This window comes from Mirounga leonina, unplaced genomic scaffold, assembly GCF_011800145.1.
Source record: "Mirounga leonina isolate KUSES-001 unplaced genomic scaffold, KU_Mleo_1.0 Mir_167, whole genome shotgun sequence".
In the NCBI taxonomy this organism is placed as follows: Eukaryota; Metazoa; Chordata; class Mammalia; order Carnivora; family Phocidae; genus Mirounga; species Mirounga leonina.
The window spans coordinates 2,965,075-2,987,305 of record NW_023270422.1 but is presented as its reverse complement, the minus strand read 5'-3'; the positions used below and the strand labels follow the sequence as shown (position 1 = coordinate 2,987,305).

Below are 22,231 nucleotides of genomic sequence, written 5' to 3'. Positions count from 1 at the left end.
GCCAGATAGAGGTTGAAAAGATGTCCGATCTCCAGTGTCTGCTTCTGTTCCTTTTTCGCATGTTTACTTAATAGTCAGAAAAGAAATTCCATTGTCCCAAATCCGTTTTTTCTAACCCAGGACAGGTAGTCCCAAACTGCTGAGGTTTGGGTGGCAGACCCCTTTATCAGAGGTAACCCTACTTCTCTTCTGTGCTTCCAGAACATTTTGCGTAACAGTGAAGAAGCACATCTCTAAAGCCATAATAAGCCTTTTCTTTTTTAAACTCTTGGTTTGTCTTAATCAGTGAATTCTATGAAACTCTTTCTCATTAGCATTAAAATGGAATCTGCTAATAAGATAGCCACTGGGACAATAGTGAAAATGCTGGAAGTGTGATACATTTTCTTGAAGATTTTATGGTCACTGAATTTGGATATTTACTTATATTTTGCTTTCATGACCTCACAGTTCAAGTCTCTCAAGAAATGTGTGCAGTTGACTGGAGGGAAGTCCAGGGGATGGAATATCCTGGTGCCTGTGCACCGAGCTCCAAGCCCTCTTCACAGCTGCCCTTCCTTCTTCGACCAGGTCCCTTAAAAGCTTTTGTCGTCTGATTACACCTTACAGAAATTTGCAGTTAAGAAATCTGGTGTTAATTAATTCAGTATTTAGGCCAATAGTAGTTCTTTCTAGCTTGTTACTAAGGCTGTGCTTCAGTCCTTCATGATACAGAGTTCCTCTTTCCTTGGCTGGATTACCGACAATGTTCAAAGGAGGCAGAGAAAGGATTGTAACGGAGTCTTCCCAGAAAATGCCCTCTCGTGGGAACTCATAATTTTAATCCAGAATCGACTGCTGCTGCTGCCATACATAACTGGACCCAGTGCAATGGCAGACCAGTGAGTCCCGGGGCAGTTTATAGCTTATCATCTCATGCTCATTTCAGGATAACAGCGTGTCCCTCCGTTGTTGGGAGACTGCTGTTTTCTTGTAGCACATGGACAGTTGCACGTGTCCTCAGTGAGAGGTGAATTTGCATCATTTGTGGCTACCTCCTCATTTCTGATGGACTTTTGGGTAGAGTGAATTTTAGTGCTAAAACATCCCACAGTTGTAAGCCCTTAGAGAGGTACTAAAATACTAAATAAAAGAAACCACAAGCTTTAGAATGTTCTATGATATAGATTGTTAGAGGGTTTTGGTTCATTTTCTTCACAATTGTTTCTTTAGCTTGTTTTCTGATTTTATCTATGTGTGTATATATATATATATATATTTTAAAGATTTTATTTATTTTTTGACAGAGAGACAGCGAGAGAGGGAACCACGCGGGGGAGTGGGAGAGAGAGAAGCAGGTTTCCTGCTGAGCAAGGAGCCCAGTGTGGGGCTTGTGGGATCATGACCTGAGCCAAAGGCAGATGCTTAATAAGACTGAGCCACCCAGGCCCCCCTCTGTTTATATTTCTATCATCTATCTGTATTTCTGTCATCTTTATCAACTATCTGTACCTATTTCTACCTATCCACCTGTGTGCCTTGTCTATCTTTATCATCTCTATTTCTGTGTATCCATCCATTTGTATATCTGTTTGCCTGTCATCTACATCTATTTCTACCTATATATCAACTATCTATCTATCTATCTATCTATCTATCATATCTATCATCTATCATATCTATCTATCATCTATCTATCGATCATCTATCCATCATCTATTTATCTATCATATCTATCTATCTATCATCTATCATCTATCTATCTATCTATCATATCTATCATCTATCTATCTACCTATCATCTGTCTATCATATCTATCATCTATCTATCATCTGTCTATCTATCATCTATCATATGTATCCATCCATCTATCATCTATCTATCTATCTATCATCTATCTATCTATCTATCTATCTATCTATCTATCTATCTATCTATCATATCTATCTATCCATCCATCCATCCATCCATCCTACTAACAGAACTCAAGGAGCATGTATTCTACCTTCCCCTTAAAGAGAAAAGGCTATAATTTATTTTCAGACGCTCTCCTAAGAGCACATACTGCTTTTTTATCGAAGGTCATTGCTTTGACCTACTGATTTTCATGTGGCAGTCCATGTCCTACAGCTTTGGAAACACACCCTTTGCTGCCTGAGCTGCTTTCTGGCCACAGCAACAAATATGTTCTCTTGTAGCTGATTGCTACCCTTGACACAGTACCTTCTCCAGCTTTTCAGAAGCCCGTTCAAGAGCTCTGAAGCCTTTCTTTTTTTTTTTTTTTTAAAGATTTTATTTATTTATTTGACAGAGACACAGTGAGAGAGGGAACACAAGCAGGGGGAGTGGGAGAGGGAGAAGCAGTCCTCCCGCCAAGCAGGGAGCCCGATGCGGGGCTCGATCCCAGGACCCTGGGATCATGACCTGAGCCGAAGGCAGACGCTTAATGACTGAGCCACCCAGGTGCCCCTCTGAAGCCTTTCTTTTTGCCTCAGGAACCTACCTGGAAAAGATTGTCTTTTATATAGTGTCATAAGCAGCTGACATGTAGGACAGCACTTTGCAAATCTTTCTCTGATCTGTTTTGAGAAATAGCAGAGTAGTATTGGTTTTACATGAACTTGACCAAATTTGTTCATGTTTGGGGTGAATGGGGGTGTACGACAATTAGTGGGGAATGGTGAGATTCTTAAGTATAGTTATTTCTGTGACTCAACCAATTATTTCCTTTTTCATATTGCATTATTTGTTGTTGCTATTCTTTCTCCTGCTATTTCCTTCTCTCCTTGCAGATGTCTTTTTTAACCTCTGTCTCATAGACACAATAGTCACCTGCACCCATCTGACTTAGCTCATCACCACTGAATGTAGCCCATTTTGAGGACAGTATACCAGCTGGAAACATCCCCAGGCTGGATTGAAATGTGCCTCCTCTGGCCATGACTAAGAGCAGGGTTTGCTTTTCTTCCATGTTGGCAGATATTTGAAGACACTTCTGATGGGTGTCTTCTGATGCCCCATCTGATCCTCCTCTTTTCTGGGTTGGATGGCCCAGCTTGCCTTCCTTTGTACTGACTGTCCCTCTTTGTTCCTCCTTTAGATGAGGGCGTGCTCACCAAATGGTGGCAGGAGTGTTTTCCAGAGCCCAACTACAATATACTGTGTCTTAGAGCGGCAGGCTTGGTGAGGTGAGCAGGGCACTGGCCAGGAGGAGATGCTGGGGGCATTTAGTCCTGGCACCAGTGAACAGCATTCCATTTACTGGTGGAAAAACAGATCAGTGGGTTCTTGCTGTTCTGCTTACTAGATGATATATTTTCTTCATACTGTTTACCAAGAAAGAATGTGGTTTTGCAGCCAAGAACTTGGATTCCTGGTTCCTGGTGAACAGTTGTTAGAATGCTCCGAGTCTCTTCATTTATAATAAAGACAGCTTCAAGAAAATGCTCTGCCTGGGACAGGGTAGATTTCAGCAAGTGTTTGCAAAACTCCCAGTTCAGTTCAAGCTGTGGGCTAAGAATCCTTGCTATTGGTTTCAGCCTCTGACCTTCAGAACTTTGGGGGGTTGTTTGGGCAGCTGTATCCCAAAAGGCAAGACCGATGAGGTCCACAGAGCTAGTGAGAAGCCCACCCGGGGAAATTAACCTGTGGGTGAGAATTTCGGCAGTGTTGTTAGAAAGTACGGTATTTCTATCCTACTTTTGAATTTCAGAGCCAGCTCCAGTATTTTCAAAGACCTCATCTGTACTGAAGGCTGCCAAGACTTCTGGCTTAGAGGCTGGTGGTGTCATCCCAGGCCTCTGCGCAGAGCCCGTGCTGTGCAGTAGGAAGGGGACAATGGTGGGGCCGTGGAGGCAGGGGTGCACGTGCAGCCGGGTGTGGGAGAGAGCAAGATGGGGATGATGCCGTGGGGACAGTGCGACCCACGGGGGGTTGTGTATGTGGGAACAGAAGTGTGGACGGTGCCTGCGCTGAGCACTCCTGAGGGTCGTGGGCCAGCCTTCCATCTCTGCTCTCACCGACTGCACCGTAGCCTGGCAAGGCCAGTGAGGGCAGCAGGAGAAGGGCCCGGGCTCATGGAGGTAGGAGCTGGCTGGGAGAGAGGTGGTGACACGTGGTGGTACCTCACCCCACCTGCCGGTTCAAATCCCAGCTCTGCCTAGTCCTCACTGTGGGATCTTGGATGATTCACTCAAACTGCCCGTGCCTCATTTTCCCCATCTATAAAAGGAGGATGCTGGTAATAGCATTACCCACCTCATAGAGTTCTTATAAAGATTTTGAGTTAATAATGTAAAGTGCGTAAAAAAGGGCTGACCTATCCTAAGTGTTACGATTCTAAGTGAGGACACCGATCCACCTGACTTGCATTACCTCCCTTTCCGTCAGAAGGTCCTTACTGAGTTACAGCCGAACTTCAGCTTCTCCTGTGTTAGTAATCTTATTTCATTTAATAAAGTACAGTCAGCATGACTTTAGGATTTTGGGGGTGGGGGACTGTAAGACAACTCTGGAGTAAGTCTGTAAGGTGGTTGTTGCATGCAGGACACCCCAGCGAGGAGTCTGTAGGATGCTATGATGGAGTCAGGGAGGGGCACGGGACCCCATCCCTCCTGCAGCAGATAGGACCCCGTTCCTCCCGTTCCAGGCTCGCTGCTGTTGGTTGGATGCCATTTCAAAGAGTGGTGGTGGGAGGGGGGCAGAAGTGGCTGTCCATGGCTCTGTACAATTCAGGACCACACGACCTGACCGTCCTACCAGACGGCTGCTCTGTGTTAAGTGGCCAAAGGAAGGATGGGGCCTGGAGATGGAGATGTTGGACGGCTTCCCAGCTCCCTGGAGTCACATCTTCACAGTGGGCCTTGTTGCTTTTTTAAAACAGAATATCCAGAACATTAGACACATGCGTATTTAACAATAAGTGTAAAAACATTTTATAAACCCAGAAATTATTTTTGAAACATTTGCCGCCATTCAATTATACTGCATCCTTTATGAGTATAGTTAATTAAGAATGGACTTTTTTTTCCCCCATCAGTATCTCGAGCCCAGTGACTTAAGGTAAATACCGTTCTTGGGCAGAGAAACCTTTAACATGTGTTTTGTATTAGACACTGTACTGTTTCCTTTCTATTCAAAATTCTGATGAGCATTAAGCAGTGTTTCATACTTTTCTCTGCAAATGGCTGTTCTTTGGATTGTGTGAAGTAATTTCTCTATAGCCCTTCCCTTCTTCCAAGACTTTGAATCTGGATTGATCTTTGTTTATAAAGCTTTCCAAGATGCATTGCTGAAAAAAATAGTTGAAGAATGTATCTGAAGAAAGCACATGGATGCATTTCACAACTGTGCTGTTTTATAAAAGCATTTAAATACAATCTTCCTGAATCTGGAAGCCTCCAGGCTGGCTTACAGAAACAGACTCGAGTGTTTCAAGGTTGAGGCAGACATTGGCACATTTATCTGTACAGTGATAATAAAAGTTAATCTCTTGTCTTTCCCCTGATTTAGAGCTGGTTACCCAGGCCAGGATCCTGGTCTTGTTCTGGCTCTCCACCTTCCTCTCTGCACATCCAGTCTCTGTATCACCAGGTCCTGCGAGTTGACTTCTGTTTTTCTTCACATGGCTTTTCTCGTTCCTCCGTGTAGTTACTGCCTTGGATTCTTAGTGCTTCGTGTGTAGACTTCTGTAACCGCCGCTGGACAGACTGCTCTCTGCCTTTGACCTCTGGTTTTCTCTCCTCTCCTCCCATGTTCTCACTGTGTTCTGGAGCAGAGGGTCTCAGACTTCAGTGAGTGTCAGAATCACCTGGAGGGCTCTTTATTTTTTTTATTTTTATTTTTTTTAAGATTTTATTTATTTATTTGACAGAGAGAGACACAGCGAGAGAGGGAACACAAGCAGGGGGAGTGGGAGAGGGAGAAGCAGGCTTCCTGCCGAGCAGGGAGCCCGATGCGGGGCTCGATTACAGGACCCTGGGACCATGACCTGAGCCGACGGCAGATGCTTAACGACTGAGCCACCCAGGCGCCCCTGGAGGGCTCTTTAAAATGCAGTTTCTGATTTGGTAGGAGTGGAGCCTGAGACTTTGCATTTCTCACATTTTCCCGGGGGATGCTGATGCTCCTGGTCTGGGACCCCCTCTGGCCCGCACAGCTGACGTGTCACTGCCTTGCTTCAAAAGGTAAAGGCTGGACTTGCCTGTGGCCATGGGTCACAGTGGCCTGGCCTGGTCTCTGTCTCCGGGCCCCTCTCCCACTGCTCCCTGTTTCACCCCATTTCTCTAGTTAGACACCTTGTATACCTCCTTCCTGGCTCCTCTGCCTGGAATGCCGCCCTCCTCTCTTGTGAAGCATGGATGTCAGCAGGAGAGGTGAGTACTTTTCTGGGCTCATCTTGACTTGTTAAAATGCATAACAGGAATGAATCGTTCCATGGCACTCAGAAGCAAGGCATGCCACATCTCTATTTTTCTAGAGCAATTAGATCTCATGTGAGCCCTGACTCACCAAGAAAAGTAAGATGGCTTCTGTCAGTCATTTGGTGGTGGGGTGTGAACCTCAGGACTTGTCGCTCATCCCCCTCCTGCCCGCTTCACTGGTGGTGGGTCCTGTTTGCTTGGCACTCAGGCAAGGTAGGGGGTGCTCTGATGCCAATCCTGGGGAGCCTGCTCTTCCTGTCTCCATCCCTTCCACCTCTGCTCCCCCAGCCTCCTGTCCCATTCTCCCACACATCAGTTTGAGTTTAGACCTGTTTTTCAAATGTTGGTATGTTTAAGAATTTTAAGGGGGAAGCTTGTTAAAAATGCAGATTCCCACAACTCCACCTTAAGAGATTATGATTCAGGAACAGAGGTGGTGCCCAGGAGTGTGTGTGGTAATAAGAATGTTAGGCACTTTTGTAGTTGTCCTATAGGTCATGGGCTACTTGCCCGACCCCTCCCGCCTTCTCCCATTAGGCCCAGAAACACAAAAGGCCATTTTGCTACAAATAGTTGAGTCATTTGGCTACCCAGCTTGAGATTCAGGACTGGACCATGGACACATGCTGTACTCTTCCTGCACGATGCCCCCCCCCCCCCCACCCCACCCCCGGACTCGAGACTGATGTAGGCAGGCATACCACAGACCTAGGGAGGCACCCAGCTCAGGGTTTTGCTTTTTGTTTTCTTTCTGGCATGATGCTCCCTTGTCCACAGGTGGGGAGGATTCTTAGGGTCTCCAGTGGCTGTCTTCCCCAGTTCCGGGCATGGCTGAGAATGAGTTGCTTTTTAATTGGCAAAATGATCATGTCAGATCAAAGGAAAGCTGCTGAAGTGGCTGGCGTTCATACTGGGAAGGCAGCCGGTATAGCTTTTACGTGGAAGGAAGGGAGCTGCTTTAAAGGGAGCCCAGCTCTGATGTCCTGGCTGGACTCCTGCTCTTGTCCCTGGAGCCCTGTCCCCACCCCACCCTTCGGAGTGGCCTTCAGGGTGTTCGCTACAGTTTTCATCACAACCTCCAAGGGTGGTGAGTCACTGACTTGGGTGTAGAATTGAAATGAACAGAATTCTGAGTAAGAGCAATTCTAAAGGTTGCAGTTTTTATGTACCAGTGAGATTGAAAATCTGTGTTAACTGAACGATAGACCTACTTTCACGTGGAATCTCTACCTGTAATAACATCATTGTCTGAGTTCTGGGCTAGCTCTTGGCTAGATTCAACAGGGGATCTTTGGCAAGGGGGGAGGCTGATGAAAATGTTCTCAGATGGCAGTCCGAATTACGAAGAAGACTTATGAAGTCATTGTGTGGCAGTCTTCAGTTATACCTGTATTTGCAAGATGTACTTTTGCTCGAAAGGTTCAAATAATTAACTGTATTAGAAATATTCACTGCATGTGATAATGTGAAGTCATGCACTTTTAAGGTATCAGAGAAATGTTTGGTACGTTTGAAAACAGTACTTGCAGTGACTAGAGGCATGCGTGTGTGTGTGTGTGTGTTGTTTTTGGTGTGGGTACACAAGGCCTGCAACATTAACAGTTAGCAGAAGAGTGTCTGTCTTACTTACTTTGAAACCAGCGCACCCCTTCCACCTGTCACATGTTGTGGTGGGATTTGAGAAGAACGAGGACAATTTTATCAGGATTGGGAAGTGTTCCAGGGGAATAGCCCGTGCACGCTCATTCGCTTTCTACAGTAACCTGTGCAGCGACCACACGCTTGACACAAGCCGCTGTTCTCACTCAGATCTAGCTCCGACACCACACAGCTTGAGATGAATAAGCCTCACTTCAGATGTAGCGTGCAGCTCAGTTGCTTGTTCGTTCTCACCGTTTGCTTCCCTGGGAGTTTGAAACAGAGGCAATGGAACCTCACTCAGACTGGTGTGGTAGAGACCACCCGCTCGTAAGCCCTGCCTAGCATTGTCCAGCAGCTTTCCTGGGCTCCTGGTAAGAGGTAACAGGTTGTCTTGCCAGGAGAACTAATGCAGACCGTGAGTCCCTAACTGTCCTTTCTGACCTTTGATTTAAGTAATGTGCAGACCAGTGCATGCTTTCATCAAACTTTAATTCTTGTGCTTTTCAAGATGTGCATGGAGAGAGATTTTCCTAAGGTGAAGACCACAGTTTTATACTGATTTCCTTTACTTTCATGTCACGTGCCAGAGTATTTTGTATCTCTGTTGTTGGGTTGCAGACAGGCCTGACTCTTTGCCTTTCCTGTGAGTCCCTTCTCTTTCTGGTGCCTTAGTTTCCTCCTTCACCCTCATCTCCCATTTGGACCATTTCCTCTTGCTTTCACCTCTTGACCTTGACCCCTCTCCTTTCCCCTCTCCCTCCTGTCCTGGCAAGCCATTGTAATTGGGAAGTTGGCTGATTACATTGTGTGTTAAGTTCTTGTGGTTGTAATTCTTTTCCTTTTCACAAAAATTCCAGTTATTTGAATATCCCAGCTGTTTGGATTCTGGCTAAGTGGGACTTACTTCATCTGAGGATCTGAAAACATGGTGCCAATTGGTCTTTACATGCATATCTGAGTTTGCTGTTGAAGACACCAAGGGGGAGGTATTTTAATAAGTCAGCAGATGCGAAACGGTATGCTTTCAAACTGCTTTTCTGTCTAGGACTTAGCAGCTGGGGCATACGGCATCTGCCGCTAGCTTGATTTTCCCTGTAATGTAACCATGCTACACCAAAGTTACTTCATGCTTTTCCCTTTTAAGTGTCCCTTTGTCTACCTGTGTCACTGATTTTAGGTTGTACTGCTTTCTTAAAGGCTGAAGCAGTGCACAAAGTAAAACCCTAAAATTTTTAGAAACTATACAGCATTATATTGTAAATGTGTAAAAATTCTAAACAAAGTTGGTGGTTTGGAAGGATTTTCATGAGAACTCCTTCAGCAAAAAGGTAGTAAATTCCTTAAAATAACTGAACTTTGGCTTATAACAAGGTCATTGTTTGGCAGTGTCCACATTTTAAAAACTTTCCAGAGCTAAGAGGAGGAAATGATTCTGAGACAGTGTAGCAATTTAAAAAATAAAGATAATAAATTAACATTTGCATTATTTGCCAACCACTGCTTTCCTTTCTTCCAAATTTCTACCTCACATTCCGGACCATTTGTGAAGAACTAGATTAACTTTACCTTTTTTTTTTTTTTTTTTTTTGATTGAAATTGATTTTGCAGAAGTGGAAATTTGGCAGCAAGTATGGAAACTAGCAAATCAGTTGACAGTGTTCTGTGCTTCTTAGTTTAATGAAACCCACAAGAATGAGGAAAGACTGCATGGCTTCAAATAAGGGAAGGCTTTGCCTTTTCTGGGATTTTATTTTTACTCTTATTAATTCAGTAACATGTAGAACGTGTAGAATAGCATGTCCAAACTTTAGTTGGCTAATAGTGACCTCCAAATGGGTAGAATTTCAACTCCCAGTAATTACTTTTGGATGATTTGATGGAGAAAATGCTGGGAAGTATTTTCTAAGAATGGTATAAAATGAAGAGGAATATGGTAATTTAAAAACAATAGCAACAGGGGTGCCTGGCTGGCTCAGTCTGTAGAGCATGAGACTCTTGGTCTCGGGGTTGTTGAGTTCAAGCCCCATGTTGGGTGTAGAGATTACTTAAAAATAAAATCTCAAAAAAATAACAAAAATAAAAACAACAACAACTGTGAACTAATGGGATATAAGCAATTGGCTGATGATAGTTTTTACACTCAGACATTGTGTTCTGAACTTGACTTCTGATGGGGTAGTAGAAGCAGGTATCTAATTTCAATTAAAGTGGCCAGTTGACACAGAGTATTCGGAGCATCTGTGTTTCTTTCAAATAAAATAGGGTAGGTGGGGGGTGCTTAGGTGGCTCAGTTGGTTAGGCATCTGACTCTTGATTTTGGCTCAGGTCATGATCTCAGAGTTGTGAGATTGAGCCCTGCATCGGGCTCCATGCTGGATGTGGAACCTGCTTAAGATTCTCTCACTCTCTTTCTCTCCCCGCCTCTGCACCACCCCCCGAACCCCACTCTCTGTCTCAAAAAAAGGGGTGGAGGTGGACTTTTTTTTTTTTTTTTGAATGATGGTTTTCATTGTCAATATATGTTTTTTTCCAGCCAGCTGGAACTCTAGCAAGTCTGTTAGACATAGCTAACTTTTAGGGTATCCAAGTTGGTAGTATATGAATCGTGGTGTCTAAATATAGTATCTCTTGATTGGATGGGGGCCCCCAAATGTGGGGCGACGGTAGGGTGGAAGTCAGTGGTGCAGGCTGCACAAGAATTCACCAGAGGCAGAACAAAGGAAACAGAAGTTTACTGAATACACCGCAAGAGAGGAGTGGTCAGGACAGCAGAGGAGAGGTTATCTGCAATGATGTAGTGGGTGGGGTAAAGGGGGAAGAAGAGGAGGTATGGCGATGTATGGAATTCTCCCTTTTTTGGTAACTGTGCCTAGTTGTAAGTGGCCCATTGGTCAGTTAGAGCCTATGGATATTTTGATGGGTCTTTTCTACATTCCATTGCTCAAGTCTTTTTGCCTGAAAGTGGCCTCCACATGAGTTACTTCCAAATAGATGTTCTCTTTTCATCTGTGGACATTCTGTAGATTTCTCAAGGAGCCTGGACCTGCTTTCCAAGTCAGTTTCCTCCATGTGGTTCTTGTACTCCCTCGCTTAGGTGCTGTTCTCCAGTCTTCCCAGATGGCCTTTTCCAACCATCGATGGGTCGCCATCGGCTGAAGCCCACGTTAATGTGCTTGTGGATATCACCTGTACACCTGCCTTCACGGCAGGTGCTGTCTGCTGAGGGCTTTGCTGTGTATTTGAACACAATTGTTAGGGGGTGCTAGGGAGGGCTACCTTGATCTGTAAACTACTCAGTGCTGTCTAGGGCTTTGTTACTGGACCACCGCATTGGCATCCCCTGGGAGCTTGTTAGAAATGAATCTTGGGGCTCACTGCAGACCCCCTGAGTCTGAATCTGCCCTACTCTCAAATGCAAAGTAGTGCTTATACTTGTCCTATTTTAATGACCATTTACAAGTTTATCAAAGCACTGGAAGCCAAAGACAAAGATCCTTTAGCAGTAGAATGTGTTTTCATTAAGTTATTTCAGAATACTGGAGACTTTGACAAGTTCATGCACAGATAGTGCGGATGGGTTGAGTTCTGTTTGCCTCCAGCAGAGAAGAGTTAGTTCCTTTCTGCCTTCTGGTTAGTTCATGAGTCTTGCAGGGCTGTGCTCTGAAGGATCATCCTTCGGGACACTCTAAAATTTTATGAGTAGACTAGAATTTGCTCTTCTCTGCAGGTTGAGAGGGTAGGTGGACAAAGTAGGGGACAGGTGATGTTGTGATGAATTTGAGGTTATTTATTAAATAATAGTTAATTGGTTAAGGGCCTTGACTAGTGTTTTAGAACTGCAGGTCACGAAATCATTTTAGTAGGTCACAACCATCACTCAAGAAGCGATGTGTAATAGAAGATAGAATATAGTTCACAACTATAAGGCCAAGTATTGTTTTTAGAAACTTTATTTTTTGTTGTTTTTAGAAACTTTAAAAAAGTTATATGTGTGGTATGCATATGTATATAGAGATTTTTATTGTCACAGCTCAGTATATGTATATATGTATATACATATATACATTTTCACATATATATGTATGTATATATATACATGTATATATTGCATGTGTTAAGAGTGTTTGAAAGTCCAAAATGACTAGTATCATGGGTGAGTTACAGAGGAAGTATTAAGGAGATACAATCTATGTAGTTTAATAGAGGAGAAAGACCAAGCATTGATGTTTATTACTGTCTGTTTACCAAAATGACAAATACATATCTAGATATCAATGAACAGTAAACATTCTGCCATATAGAAATGTTAGGAAATATAGGGTGTTAAGATTTTAAACCATTGTAGTTATTACAGAGCTATTATAATACCATCAAGAGATTTAAATATTTAGAATCTAATGAGATATAATCAGGACTAAAATGATTTTTGGACTTCATTTGATTTTCACTGCTGATTTACACAACTTTAGGATCTTCCATATTTTTGGTGTTCTCCTGGTAGTTGTTCAGGATCTATATGTAGTAAGGGATGGAGAGGCGTCCTTCGAGTCCACTGAGTGCTCATTTCCAGGTTCCCATGTGAGGCTTGGAATGTACTCTTGGTTACTTAGTCTACTAAAGAAGACCTTAGCTACCAGTGAAGGTTGAGGAGTCTAGTTTTTTTTGCCTCTTTTCAGCCCTCTTCCTGTTCTTATGTCTTTAGCTTCTGGCACAGGGCTTGACATGTTTAGCATGTGGTAAGTCCTTGTTGAATGAATGCATGACTCTTTCAATAGCTCCTCATTCTTCTTGAGTAAATGCCAGGTCCTTACAGTTGCCTACAAGCTCTTGGGACGCCCCCATTGCCTCTTTGACCTCATCTCCTGATACTTTTGCCCTCATTCACTCTGTCCAGCTAGGCTGCTTCTTTGTTCTTGGACCCCTCCCTGGAACGCTCTTTCTCACACATCCCTGTGTCCAGCCCCCCTGCCTCCTTCTAGCCTTGGCTCTGGTACTGCCTTCTCAGGGAGCATTCTCTGATGCCACTTCCCTCTGCCCATCCTGGCTGTCCTCCGCTCTGCTCTGTGCTTGCCTTACCATTTCTGAGCAAATGACTTAATTTACCTGTTGAGTAGGTTTATTGTTCAACTCTACACCCTTGTTCTGCTCACTGATGTGCCCAACTGCCTGGAATCATGTCTGGCACTTGGTGGGGTGTTCATACAGCCTGCCAGCGGATTTCATGGTGGAATGAGTTTGAGATACTTGGGTTTCTTCTTTCTACCTCACATGACATGGTGACTTCTTTCGTCTGTTCCTGGCATTTAGCATCACCCCCTCACAGTGCTAGGGATTCAGTACATTGAAACAGCTTTCTACAGAGAGTTGGCTCCATATTTAATGTTAAATATTAATAGAGGTCAATAAAATATTGATATCAATTTTTGTCTTTGCCATCTGAAAACCAGTCTTGACATTTAATTTTAAAAGCACAGACTTATTTATGTTTGTCCTATTTTCCATACTAAATTTTAGAATTTCAGAGAAATAATAGCTTAGATCCTTTTTATTTTCTGATAGTACGTGGTGGAAAATTTGGGACATAACGGGTCTCCAAAAACATTGCTGCCTCACCAGCCTGGGACTGAGTCTGCTGTGGCTCCTGAGAAGTCCCGCCTGTGGCCACCCGCTGCGTCAGTCTTTGGGGGTCAGGACTCTCATGTGCTAGCTGGGTTCCACAGTATGCACATTTGTTTTTGCCTGTGGAGTGTTCACGGGAAGTGACCAAAAGGGTCTGAAAGAAGTGTGCTTATTGGTGAATGACTTGTTGCTATTTCCAAACAGACTCATAAAGTCTGGGTTTGAAGATAATATTACAACAAAAATACACCTTAGTTTTCAAAGGAATTCCCAAGATTAAAACATATTCATTTTTTGATACCTCAGCTTTGCTTTATTTCTTATTATAACCCTTTGTTTTGATTGCTCTGTGGATCTGCTTGTAGGATGGAATAGGGTTCAAATCTTAGCTTTGCCTCCTAAGAGTTGTATGACCCTAGACAAATCACCTAAATTCTCTAGACTCTGGTTATCTCATCTGTTAACTGAGGATTACTAATAACATCCATACAAGGTTGCTGTGAGCATTAAATGAGATACATAAAGTGCCTTGCAAGAGAGGCACTGAGCAAAGGTTAAATGAATGTTAGCTTTATTGTTATTGTTACTATTATCACCTAGAAATGAGTGACCAAGATGCCTGAGTATCTTTATCTGTTTGATTTCTTCTTGTTGTAATTAATTAAGTATCTAAACAGGAGGTCAAAAAGAGCAGAGAACAGAACAATTGGGCCAGAGCTCAGAATCCTGGGTATGCAGGGCTGTTTCTTGAAGTAGGCCTTATCTTGCTCTCAGGAATGTTGAAACCCCAAGGCCCAGTGCTGTGTGGTAAGATATGTGGGTCATTTGGACATGTATCTTTATAATGCCAGTGGCAATTGTTCTTTCTTATAAGGTAGGCTCTGTGATAAGCAGATGCCAATGGTATGGTGGGGGAGGCAAGAGGCCCAGGTCTTTGCCCCGGGGACTTGACCCCACCGGTGTGACTTGGTCAATACTATTCACCACCATGTTCCTTGATTTCTTCCTCACTTATAGCAAAGGGACAGGGCTTGAGCTCATTAAGTGTGAGAGCTTGTAAGATGTGAAAGGTGTGAGTTTGCCTCAAGTCTTCCTCTGAGGCTGTTATTCTGGGGAATGCCAGATATGGAGATACAGGTATGGTTGAGGGGTACAGGGAAGGAAGTAGATTGTATAAAAAAACCAGAAATATGAGACCTATCCTTAGAAAATGTGAGACTTGTTCTTAAGAGTTGGTATTCTCATGGGGAGTCCTGAGTAAACATGAAAGAGGGTATGTGCAGATAGCCCAGGAGCACTGGAAACTGAGTGAGGAGGACTGTAGGGGGTGAGGTAAACCAGGAAGACTCTTGGGAAGAGGCACTTCTGTTGTGAGTCATACCTATTAGCAGCTGGTTTTCTCTGATTACAAGCCATGCTGCTCTTTATATCATTTGACTATATTAATATTTATGATCGGTTACTAAGGCCCCTACTGTCTTTCTAAGTCTCTGCAGTGACCTGAATGTAGGTAACCATATCGTCATTTGTTAGCTGTTGTGTCTCAGAGATGACATGATTTCCCTGGGGTCAGGCAAGCAGTAAGTGGTGGATCTGGATTTGAACCCAGGGCAGGCTGTGCGTTTGGCTCTTCCCTTACTCCGCCAGTCCACGTGCTCATGGAGTTCCTGCCATAGTGACTGAGTGTTTGATTCCCTTTTTGGCTTGTAACAGAAACGGTAACATCTCCATTTGGGTGTGTGCTAATACGCCTTAAAGAGTATAGTTTGACCCTGAGAACTCCTTCCAGGATGCCTGAGAAATGAGACAGTACTTTATTGCTTAAGAAGCAAAAAAGGATCTTGATGTACCAATCACTGTCAAGTTTTTTATTACTTTCAAGTATTTTGTGATCCTTTGTGGAGGGGTTGGTCTCTGTCTTCCTCCCCTTGAGTTTGGAAATAACTAGGAAACTTCGCTGTTGGACTTGAATGTCACTTAAAAGAAATCATTCTCTTTGTTGTTGTTTCCTTAAGGTGCTCACTCCAGCTTTGTTAAGAACTTTATCCGCTCTTCGTGTGCTCTGAAACATTTAATTCTGCCTTTATGGGTCCCGAAGCATCCCATTTTTAGATTTTACAAGCTCCCTCAGCGCTTGCGCGTGCGCGCCCGCCTACGTGCGTGCGCGCTCGCCTACGTGCGTGCACGCTCATGTGCATCCGCGTGCATGTGAGTGCGTGCGCGTGCACAGAGGCTGCGTCGCCCTACCCGGCAGGAGCCCGGCTGCCATGTTGGCTGTGGGGTTTCCTCGCAGCGCAGGGCAGCCCGAGGGTGGCCTTGTCCTAGTTTCCTCATACAGAGTTCTGGCCTTAATAAAGCTTAGCAAAGGGAGCTTCAGAACTTTGCAGTCGGAAGAGCTCAAGCCAAAACAGCAGGGAAGATAGAAAACCTGTCTGTTTAGCCATAGGCAGATGGACTGTTTTTGCTTTGACTGGAAGATCTTCTTGGTTGAAGGGCGAGGCAGGGCGGGAAGAGCCTGCGAAGGTCTGTTGGCCGTCCCGCTGTCCTGTGAGCGCAGCCTTCGAAGCTGTGGCTGTCCTGTGCTGGGCGGGAGGAGGCGTGTGTGGGAGCCTGCCAGCACTGCCTTCCTCCAGTGGGTGCACCCCCGAGGGGCTTTGGGGACCAGGTCTTTGGGGAGGCTGCTGTTTCAGCTGTGCCCCAGGAAAGGCCCTTCGTCCCGCCCTTTGTGCTCCAGAAGAGATGACTTTCGGGTGTCGCCGCGCCTTATTTCTTCCTGGCGAGCAGAATGGGACTGTTCCTTTGTTGCATCTGCTTTGAAGAGGTCCTTCGTTTCTATTTTGGGAACAGAAATCCCTGTTAGAAGTAAGCCCGACAGCCGACAGAAGGCAGCTGGCTTCGGGATCCCTCTCCCGAGTCCTGGTCCCCGCTGGTTTTGTGTCTGCTGGGAGTTACCCAAAGCTGCCCTCTTCCTGTGCATTCCTCGATTTTGAAAGGCACCGATGAAATGGTTGGTGATGCTTTGTTAAGATACAACTTGTCAAACTCTTGGTCTTGGCTCTGCGGCTGGAACCTGCACTTATCTTCTTTGCATCTCACCCTGGGCTTTGCAGGGAGGTTGCTGGTGATGCTCCCTGCCGGCCTGACCCTTTCCCAGGCCAGACTCAAGTTAGTGAGAGAGCAGATCCTTGTGCTGGGCCCTTGAGCTGCAAAGACACACCTCTGGTCCAGTACTTCTTGGCATAAGTTTACTGTGAAATAATTCAGCCCCATGAGAGAAAGACACCGAAACCAAATTGTATGGCATTTACGAGTTGAATAAATGGACACACACATTTTATGTCGTGGAAATGTACTTGACAAAAAAATTTACGCATCTGGGGTGGAAGTGTAAGTCCATCCTTAACGAATGCCTCAACATTTCTGAAAAATGATGTAAAGTAAGTATAGATTTGGGAAAGAGACCTCTGTTTTCTATTTTCCTTGATCTCTGTGTAACACTGAAGTATATTACCTACTACTTGGTGTTTTTTTTCCAGCCCAACTTATAATTTACACAAAAGGGCTCTCTTGTCTCCGGGCATCATTGTGTTTTAAATGGCTCCAGTTCCCAGCTGGAAGCCAGTCCTGTTTCAGAGAAAGGAAGCATGCAGCCAGATTTCCCTCTTAACCTTTGTCTGGAATAAATGTCTTCCTTTACCTTAAAGAGAAAGTGAGAATATTGTGAAGGTTAAGAATAAATGTGTCTCAGGCGCCTGGATGGCTCAGTCGTTAAGCATCTGCTTTCAGCTCAGGTCATAATCCCGGGGTCCTGGGATCGAGCCCTGCATCAGGCTCCCTGCTCAGCGGGAAGCCTGCTTCTCCCTCTTCCACTCCCCCTGCTTGTGTTCCTGCTATCGCTATCCCTCTCTCTCTCTGTCAAATAAATAATAACAAAAAGAAGAATAAATGTGTCTCACTTCCCTAATGGTTTTTCAGTCTAACTGCCACTCATGTATCCCCTTCTTGGGGCAAGAGAGGTGACCTCCTTGCTTCATGTTACTTTCCAGGAATACCTGCAACTCTGCCTCTCACCAGCTCATGGTTCCCAAACTGTGGCCGCTGAACCTACAGTGCTGTGTAAACTGCTGGAAACGTGTTGGGAACATGGCATTTAGAAGATGGTTTGGGCTGGTGCAGCCACTCTGGAGAACAGTTTGGAGGTTCCTCAGAAAGTTAAAAATAGAGCTACCCTATGACCCAGCAATTGCACTACTAGGTATTTACTCAAAGGATACAAAAATATAGATTTGAAGGGGTACACGTGCACCCTGATGTTTATAGCAGCATTATCAACAATAGCCAAACTATGGAGAGAGCCCAAATGCCCATCGACTGATGAATGGGTAACGAACATGTGAGATACACACACACACACCCACACCCACACACAATGGAATATTACTCAGCCATCAAAAAGAATGAAATCTTGTCATTTGCAACAACATGGATGGAGGAGCTAGAGGGTATTATGCTAAGTGAAATAAGCCAGTCAGAGAAAGACAAATATATGATCTCACTCATGTGGAATTTAAGAAACAAAATAGGTGAACATATGGGGGGGGGAGGGAGAGAGGGAAATAAACCATAAGGGACACTTAACCATAGAGAACAAACCGGAGGTTGATGGAGGGAGGTAGGTGGGGGGATGGGATAGATGGATGAAGTGTATTAAGGCGGGCACTTTTTGTGATGAGCACTGGGTGTTGTATGTAAGTGGTGAATCACTGAATTTTACTCCAGAAACCAGTGTTGTTAACTAAGTATGTTGTTAACCACTGCATGTTAACTAAGTAAAATTTAAATTAAAAAGAAGAAGAAGAAGTAAAAAAAGAAGTTGGTTTGGGGCTAGTGAGATCATCATCCCCACAGGACCATAGTTTATCATTTGAAAAACCATGTATGGATTCCTCAAATGCTTCATATTACAAGAAGCAGGGTATGGTCATCTATGTATAAAGAACTCTGCCACCATCTTCTCTAAGGTCCTAGGCTTAATAATTCTCTTTAGGGTCATCCTCTTGGGTGAACCATTGCACTTAATTTGACCCGAATTTTCCCTTATGGATGGATGAGGCAGGTAGGAAGGGCTGTTCTATTGTACCAATTATGTCTGCACATAATATATATGTATTTATTTTATACAATCCCTACACTTAATTACTAAATTAAATTTATTTTCTGTTGCTGCTTAACGAATTGCCATAAACTTAGTAGCTTAAACCAACACCCATAAATTGCTTCACAGTTTCTATGGGTCAGGAGTCTGGGCATGGTTTAACTGGCTCTTTGCTCAGGATATCAGAAGTTGGCAGTCAAGGTGTGGTCCCAGCTGTGTTCGCATCTGGAGGTAAGAGTGGGAAGAATCCACTTCTAAGATCATTCAAATTGTTGGTAGAATGCATTTCCTTGTAGCTATAGGACTGATGTTCCTGTTTCCTTGCTGGGTGTCAGCTGGGGGCCTCTCAGCTCCTCGAGGCCCCTGCAGTTCCTTGCCATGTGGCCTCCTCACCGTCCTTGTCACCATATAGCAGTTCGCCTCTTCAGAGGTAAAAAGGGAGTCTGTCACTCTCTAGTCTGCCGAGATGGAGTCTTGTATAGCATTGCCTGATCAAGGGAATGACCTCTCATTACTTCTGCCAAATTCTGTTGGTTAGAAGCAAGTCTCAGCTTCTGCCTGCACTCAAGAGTCATTTTGCCCACCACAGTACATTTCTGGTTATTCCACTGACTTTTTTTCTCAATAAGTCTGAACATTTGAATCCTAGGAAGACTGATGAGAGCAATCCCAGTTGAAGAATAAAAACTGTTTAGAAAACCAGAAGTGGCTTGTTTTCTTCTCTTAGTAGACAGTAAACAGGAGAAAGTAATGTCTGTGGCTTCATAGTATTGATACTAAGGAGTTACATAAAAACAGCAAGGTGTTTGGCTCATGTGTTCAGGGTGGACCTCCACAGGAATCTCATAGGATCCTCTGGCTAGACACAGTAATTTTTTATTTGGATGTCTTAGCATTGGCTGATCACTCAGGAGTGACATATGGTAGGAACACACTTTAAGGGACAAGTCTCCTGGAGAGTACGCTACAGCACACAAGCTAGACAGATGGTGGCTTATTCAACCTTGGACAGGAGTGTAGTCCTGCACATTGGCAGGCTGGGTGCTGAGAGGTGCTTGTGGTATCTGAGGCTGAGTTGACTGAGTTTACCTGAAACTGCTTTGTAAGGCAAAGGCAGTCACCCGATGTGACCTGGAATGGTGTGATGCACACACAGTATACTCATCAAGGTGGGATGAGGATGATCATGACAGATTGTGTGAACTGGAACTAGACCTGGACAAAGTCTGGAGCACCAAACTGGAGGATGTTCTACCAACAGGGTGAAGGCAGGTGTAAAGATGACCTTTCAGACAGAACCATGGGTGTTCCCCCAAGGGTCTTCACAAGCAAGGGTCCGTGTTGCTCCCACAAAATTAAACATATTTCATGGGAGGAAAAAGGTGCCCCTGGGCCTGCCTCTCTTTACAGTTAAGGATTGTGTGGATCCATGTGCTCACAAGTTAATTCAGACTGTTATGATTAAAAAAACCCCCAAATCCAATAAGGACATTGTTCATTATTTGTTCACGGGCCCTCATTGAAGAAAAGTTTTGTGTGTTTAGAGGAATAAATTGTGTCTCTTTTGTTTGGAAGGTAAGAACAGGGTGCCCCTTGTGGCTGCTCAAGAACTGATAGAGGGATTTTGTTCCTAGCTTAGTCATGTCCCTTACCTCAGATTTTTTGCTATAATTCTCCCTTCCTTTATTATTTGATGTTTACCTTTGTGTTCTTATTTTATTCATTTTGGTATTTGTAGTTTTTATTGTGATAGTCCGCAACTTTTTTTTTTTTTTTTTTTGGAACTTGGGGAAAGGGAGGGTGCATTAAGAGAAACCAAGAAATGGTTTGGTGAAATTCTTTATTTTTCCTTTTAGCAGTTCAAGCTCTATATTTGTAACATCACACCGTTGTCTCCTGACTGGACCGTTTTCAAGAACTCACATCAGTTTTCATACAGCTTAAAAGGTGAGTAGAAGTTAAGACTGTTTGATAATGTTTGTGAAGCAGAGTTTGTCACAGCACTAACTGTTATGAGGGGTACATCATATGTACCTCTCAAAAAAGTCATGCAATTTCTAGGCACAAAGACTATCTTACTAATTTAGCTTTTTCCGATAGGAGGAAAGTTGTATGATATCAGATTAAATGTGACTTTTCTTTTTTGTTTATAATTCACGTTGAGCTGTGAATGTATATAAAATACATATTCCTAGATTTACTGAAAAAAATAATCTTACTATTCAACTTGTATTTGTTGCTGAGCCTGAGCATTTAATGCCCAGATACTTAAAAACACTTAAGATCCATGGGAAATGGGATTCCTTATTTGTCATTCTAAATTCTGTGTTTTGTTTGGTTTCCTACTTCATAAAATGGGGATAATAATGGGATTGCCATCAGAAATAAAGGAGTCATCATATTTAATACAGCATCTGGCATATAGCATATACTAAATAAATACTAGTTCCTTTCTCTTTCTTAGCTGTTGTAACATCAGGTGGGCAGGTTTTTCTTTCTCTGTATTGGTAGCACGTATGGTTTGTTATTGTAAAGAGGGGGTTGGCTTCCTAATTTACTGCATTTGGCTTTACGTTTGTGTGCCTGTGTCTGTTTTGGAGAGTGGGTGGAAGTAGCTGGGCATTGGGTTATCTGGAAGTAGAAGCTGAGGTGACACCTGTGTATTTCGGTCATCTCTGGACATCCTCAGACCCAAAGACCGATTCAGAGCCAGCCCTTGGGGGGACTGTCATTGAAGGTGCTGGGAGGGTACCAGGAGCATCCTACCCTGCCTCAGCTTGCCTGCCACCAGCTTTTCACTTTAGGCATACCTCTTCACCTCTCAGTGCCTCTATTTTGTCAACTCTTAATTGATTTTAGTGATTCTTGTTCTGACTAATTGCCAGTCTATGGGGAACATTAAATGAAGTAATACATGAGAGTCTTCAGGAAAGTAAGAAATTCTGTAAGATATAAGGTGCAACTTTTTCCTAAATTTTAATGTGCCAGGTATGACTCATTGTTTATTCCAAGTTTTTTAATAGACTGTAAGCTTTATAAGGGCGAGAATCTCCCTCCTTCCCCTCTATCTCCCCCCCCCCCCCCCGCCAGGCCTCAAGCAGTGCCTGGTATAATGGAGGAGTTCAGTAAAACTTTTGTCACATGAAAGGAACTGATGAAGATTCCCACCCTGGATGCTCTCTCAGAGCATATCCAAACTTTTTATTTATGGTTGCGGTTGAAAGTAGATGAGGCAGTTGGAGTGATTTAATGTGCTTCCTCACTGAGGCACACAGACCCTTGAATTTAAATGGACTTTTCACAGTTTGGAACCTTCCTAAAATTATAGGTGCTACGAAGCATGCAATATGTAACAAACAACACACGCTCTGAGTCCATTTTGGGGGCAATTCCTCTCTGTTGTTGAGTGAATGC

At 43.8% G+C, this 22,231-nt stretch overlaps 1 protein-coding gene across 13 annotated transcripts in view; it reads left to right on the top strand.

Annotated features, from left to right (window-relative positions):
- The window catches only part of LDLRAD4 (low density lipoprotein receptor class A domain containing 4), a 432,267-nt gene that overhangs the window by 34,647 nt on the left and 375,389 nt on the right, over nt 1-22,231 (top strand). For 5 of the 13 annotated variants that reach the window (XM_035013825.1, XM_035013819.1, XM_035013829.1 and 2 more), the window contains exon 2: nt 20,674-20,764. Coding sequence is in view for 2 of the 13 variants with exons in the window: in XM_035013818.1 (XP_034869709.1) it covers nt 6,340-6,354; nt 20,674-20,764 (106 nt within the window). In the remaining 11 variants the exon portion in view is untranslated. Of the gene's footprint in view, nt 1-6,011; nt 6,355-18,994; nt 19,049-20,673; nt 20,765-22,231 lie in introns of those variants that run through there. The other 8 variants (XM_035013818.1, XM_035013817.1, XM_035013820.1 and 5 more) reach the window with 4 other exon arrangements.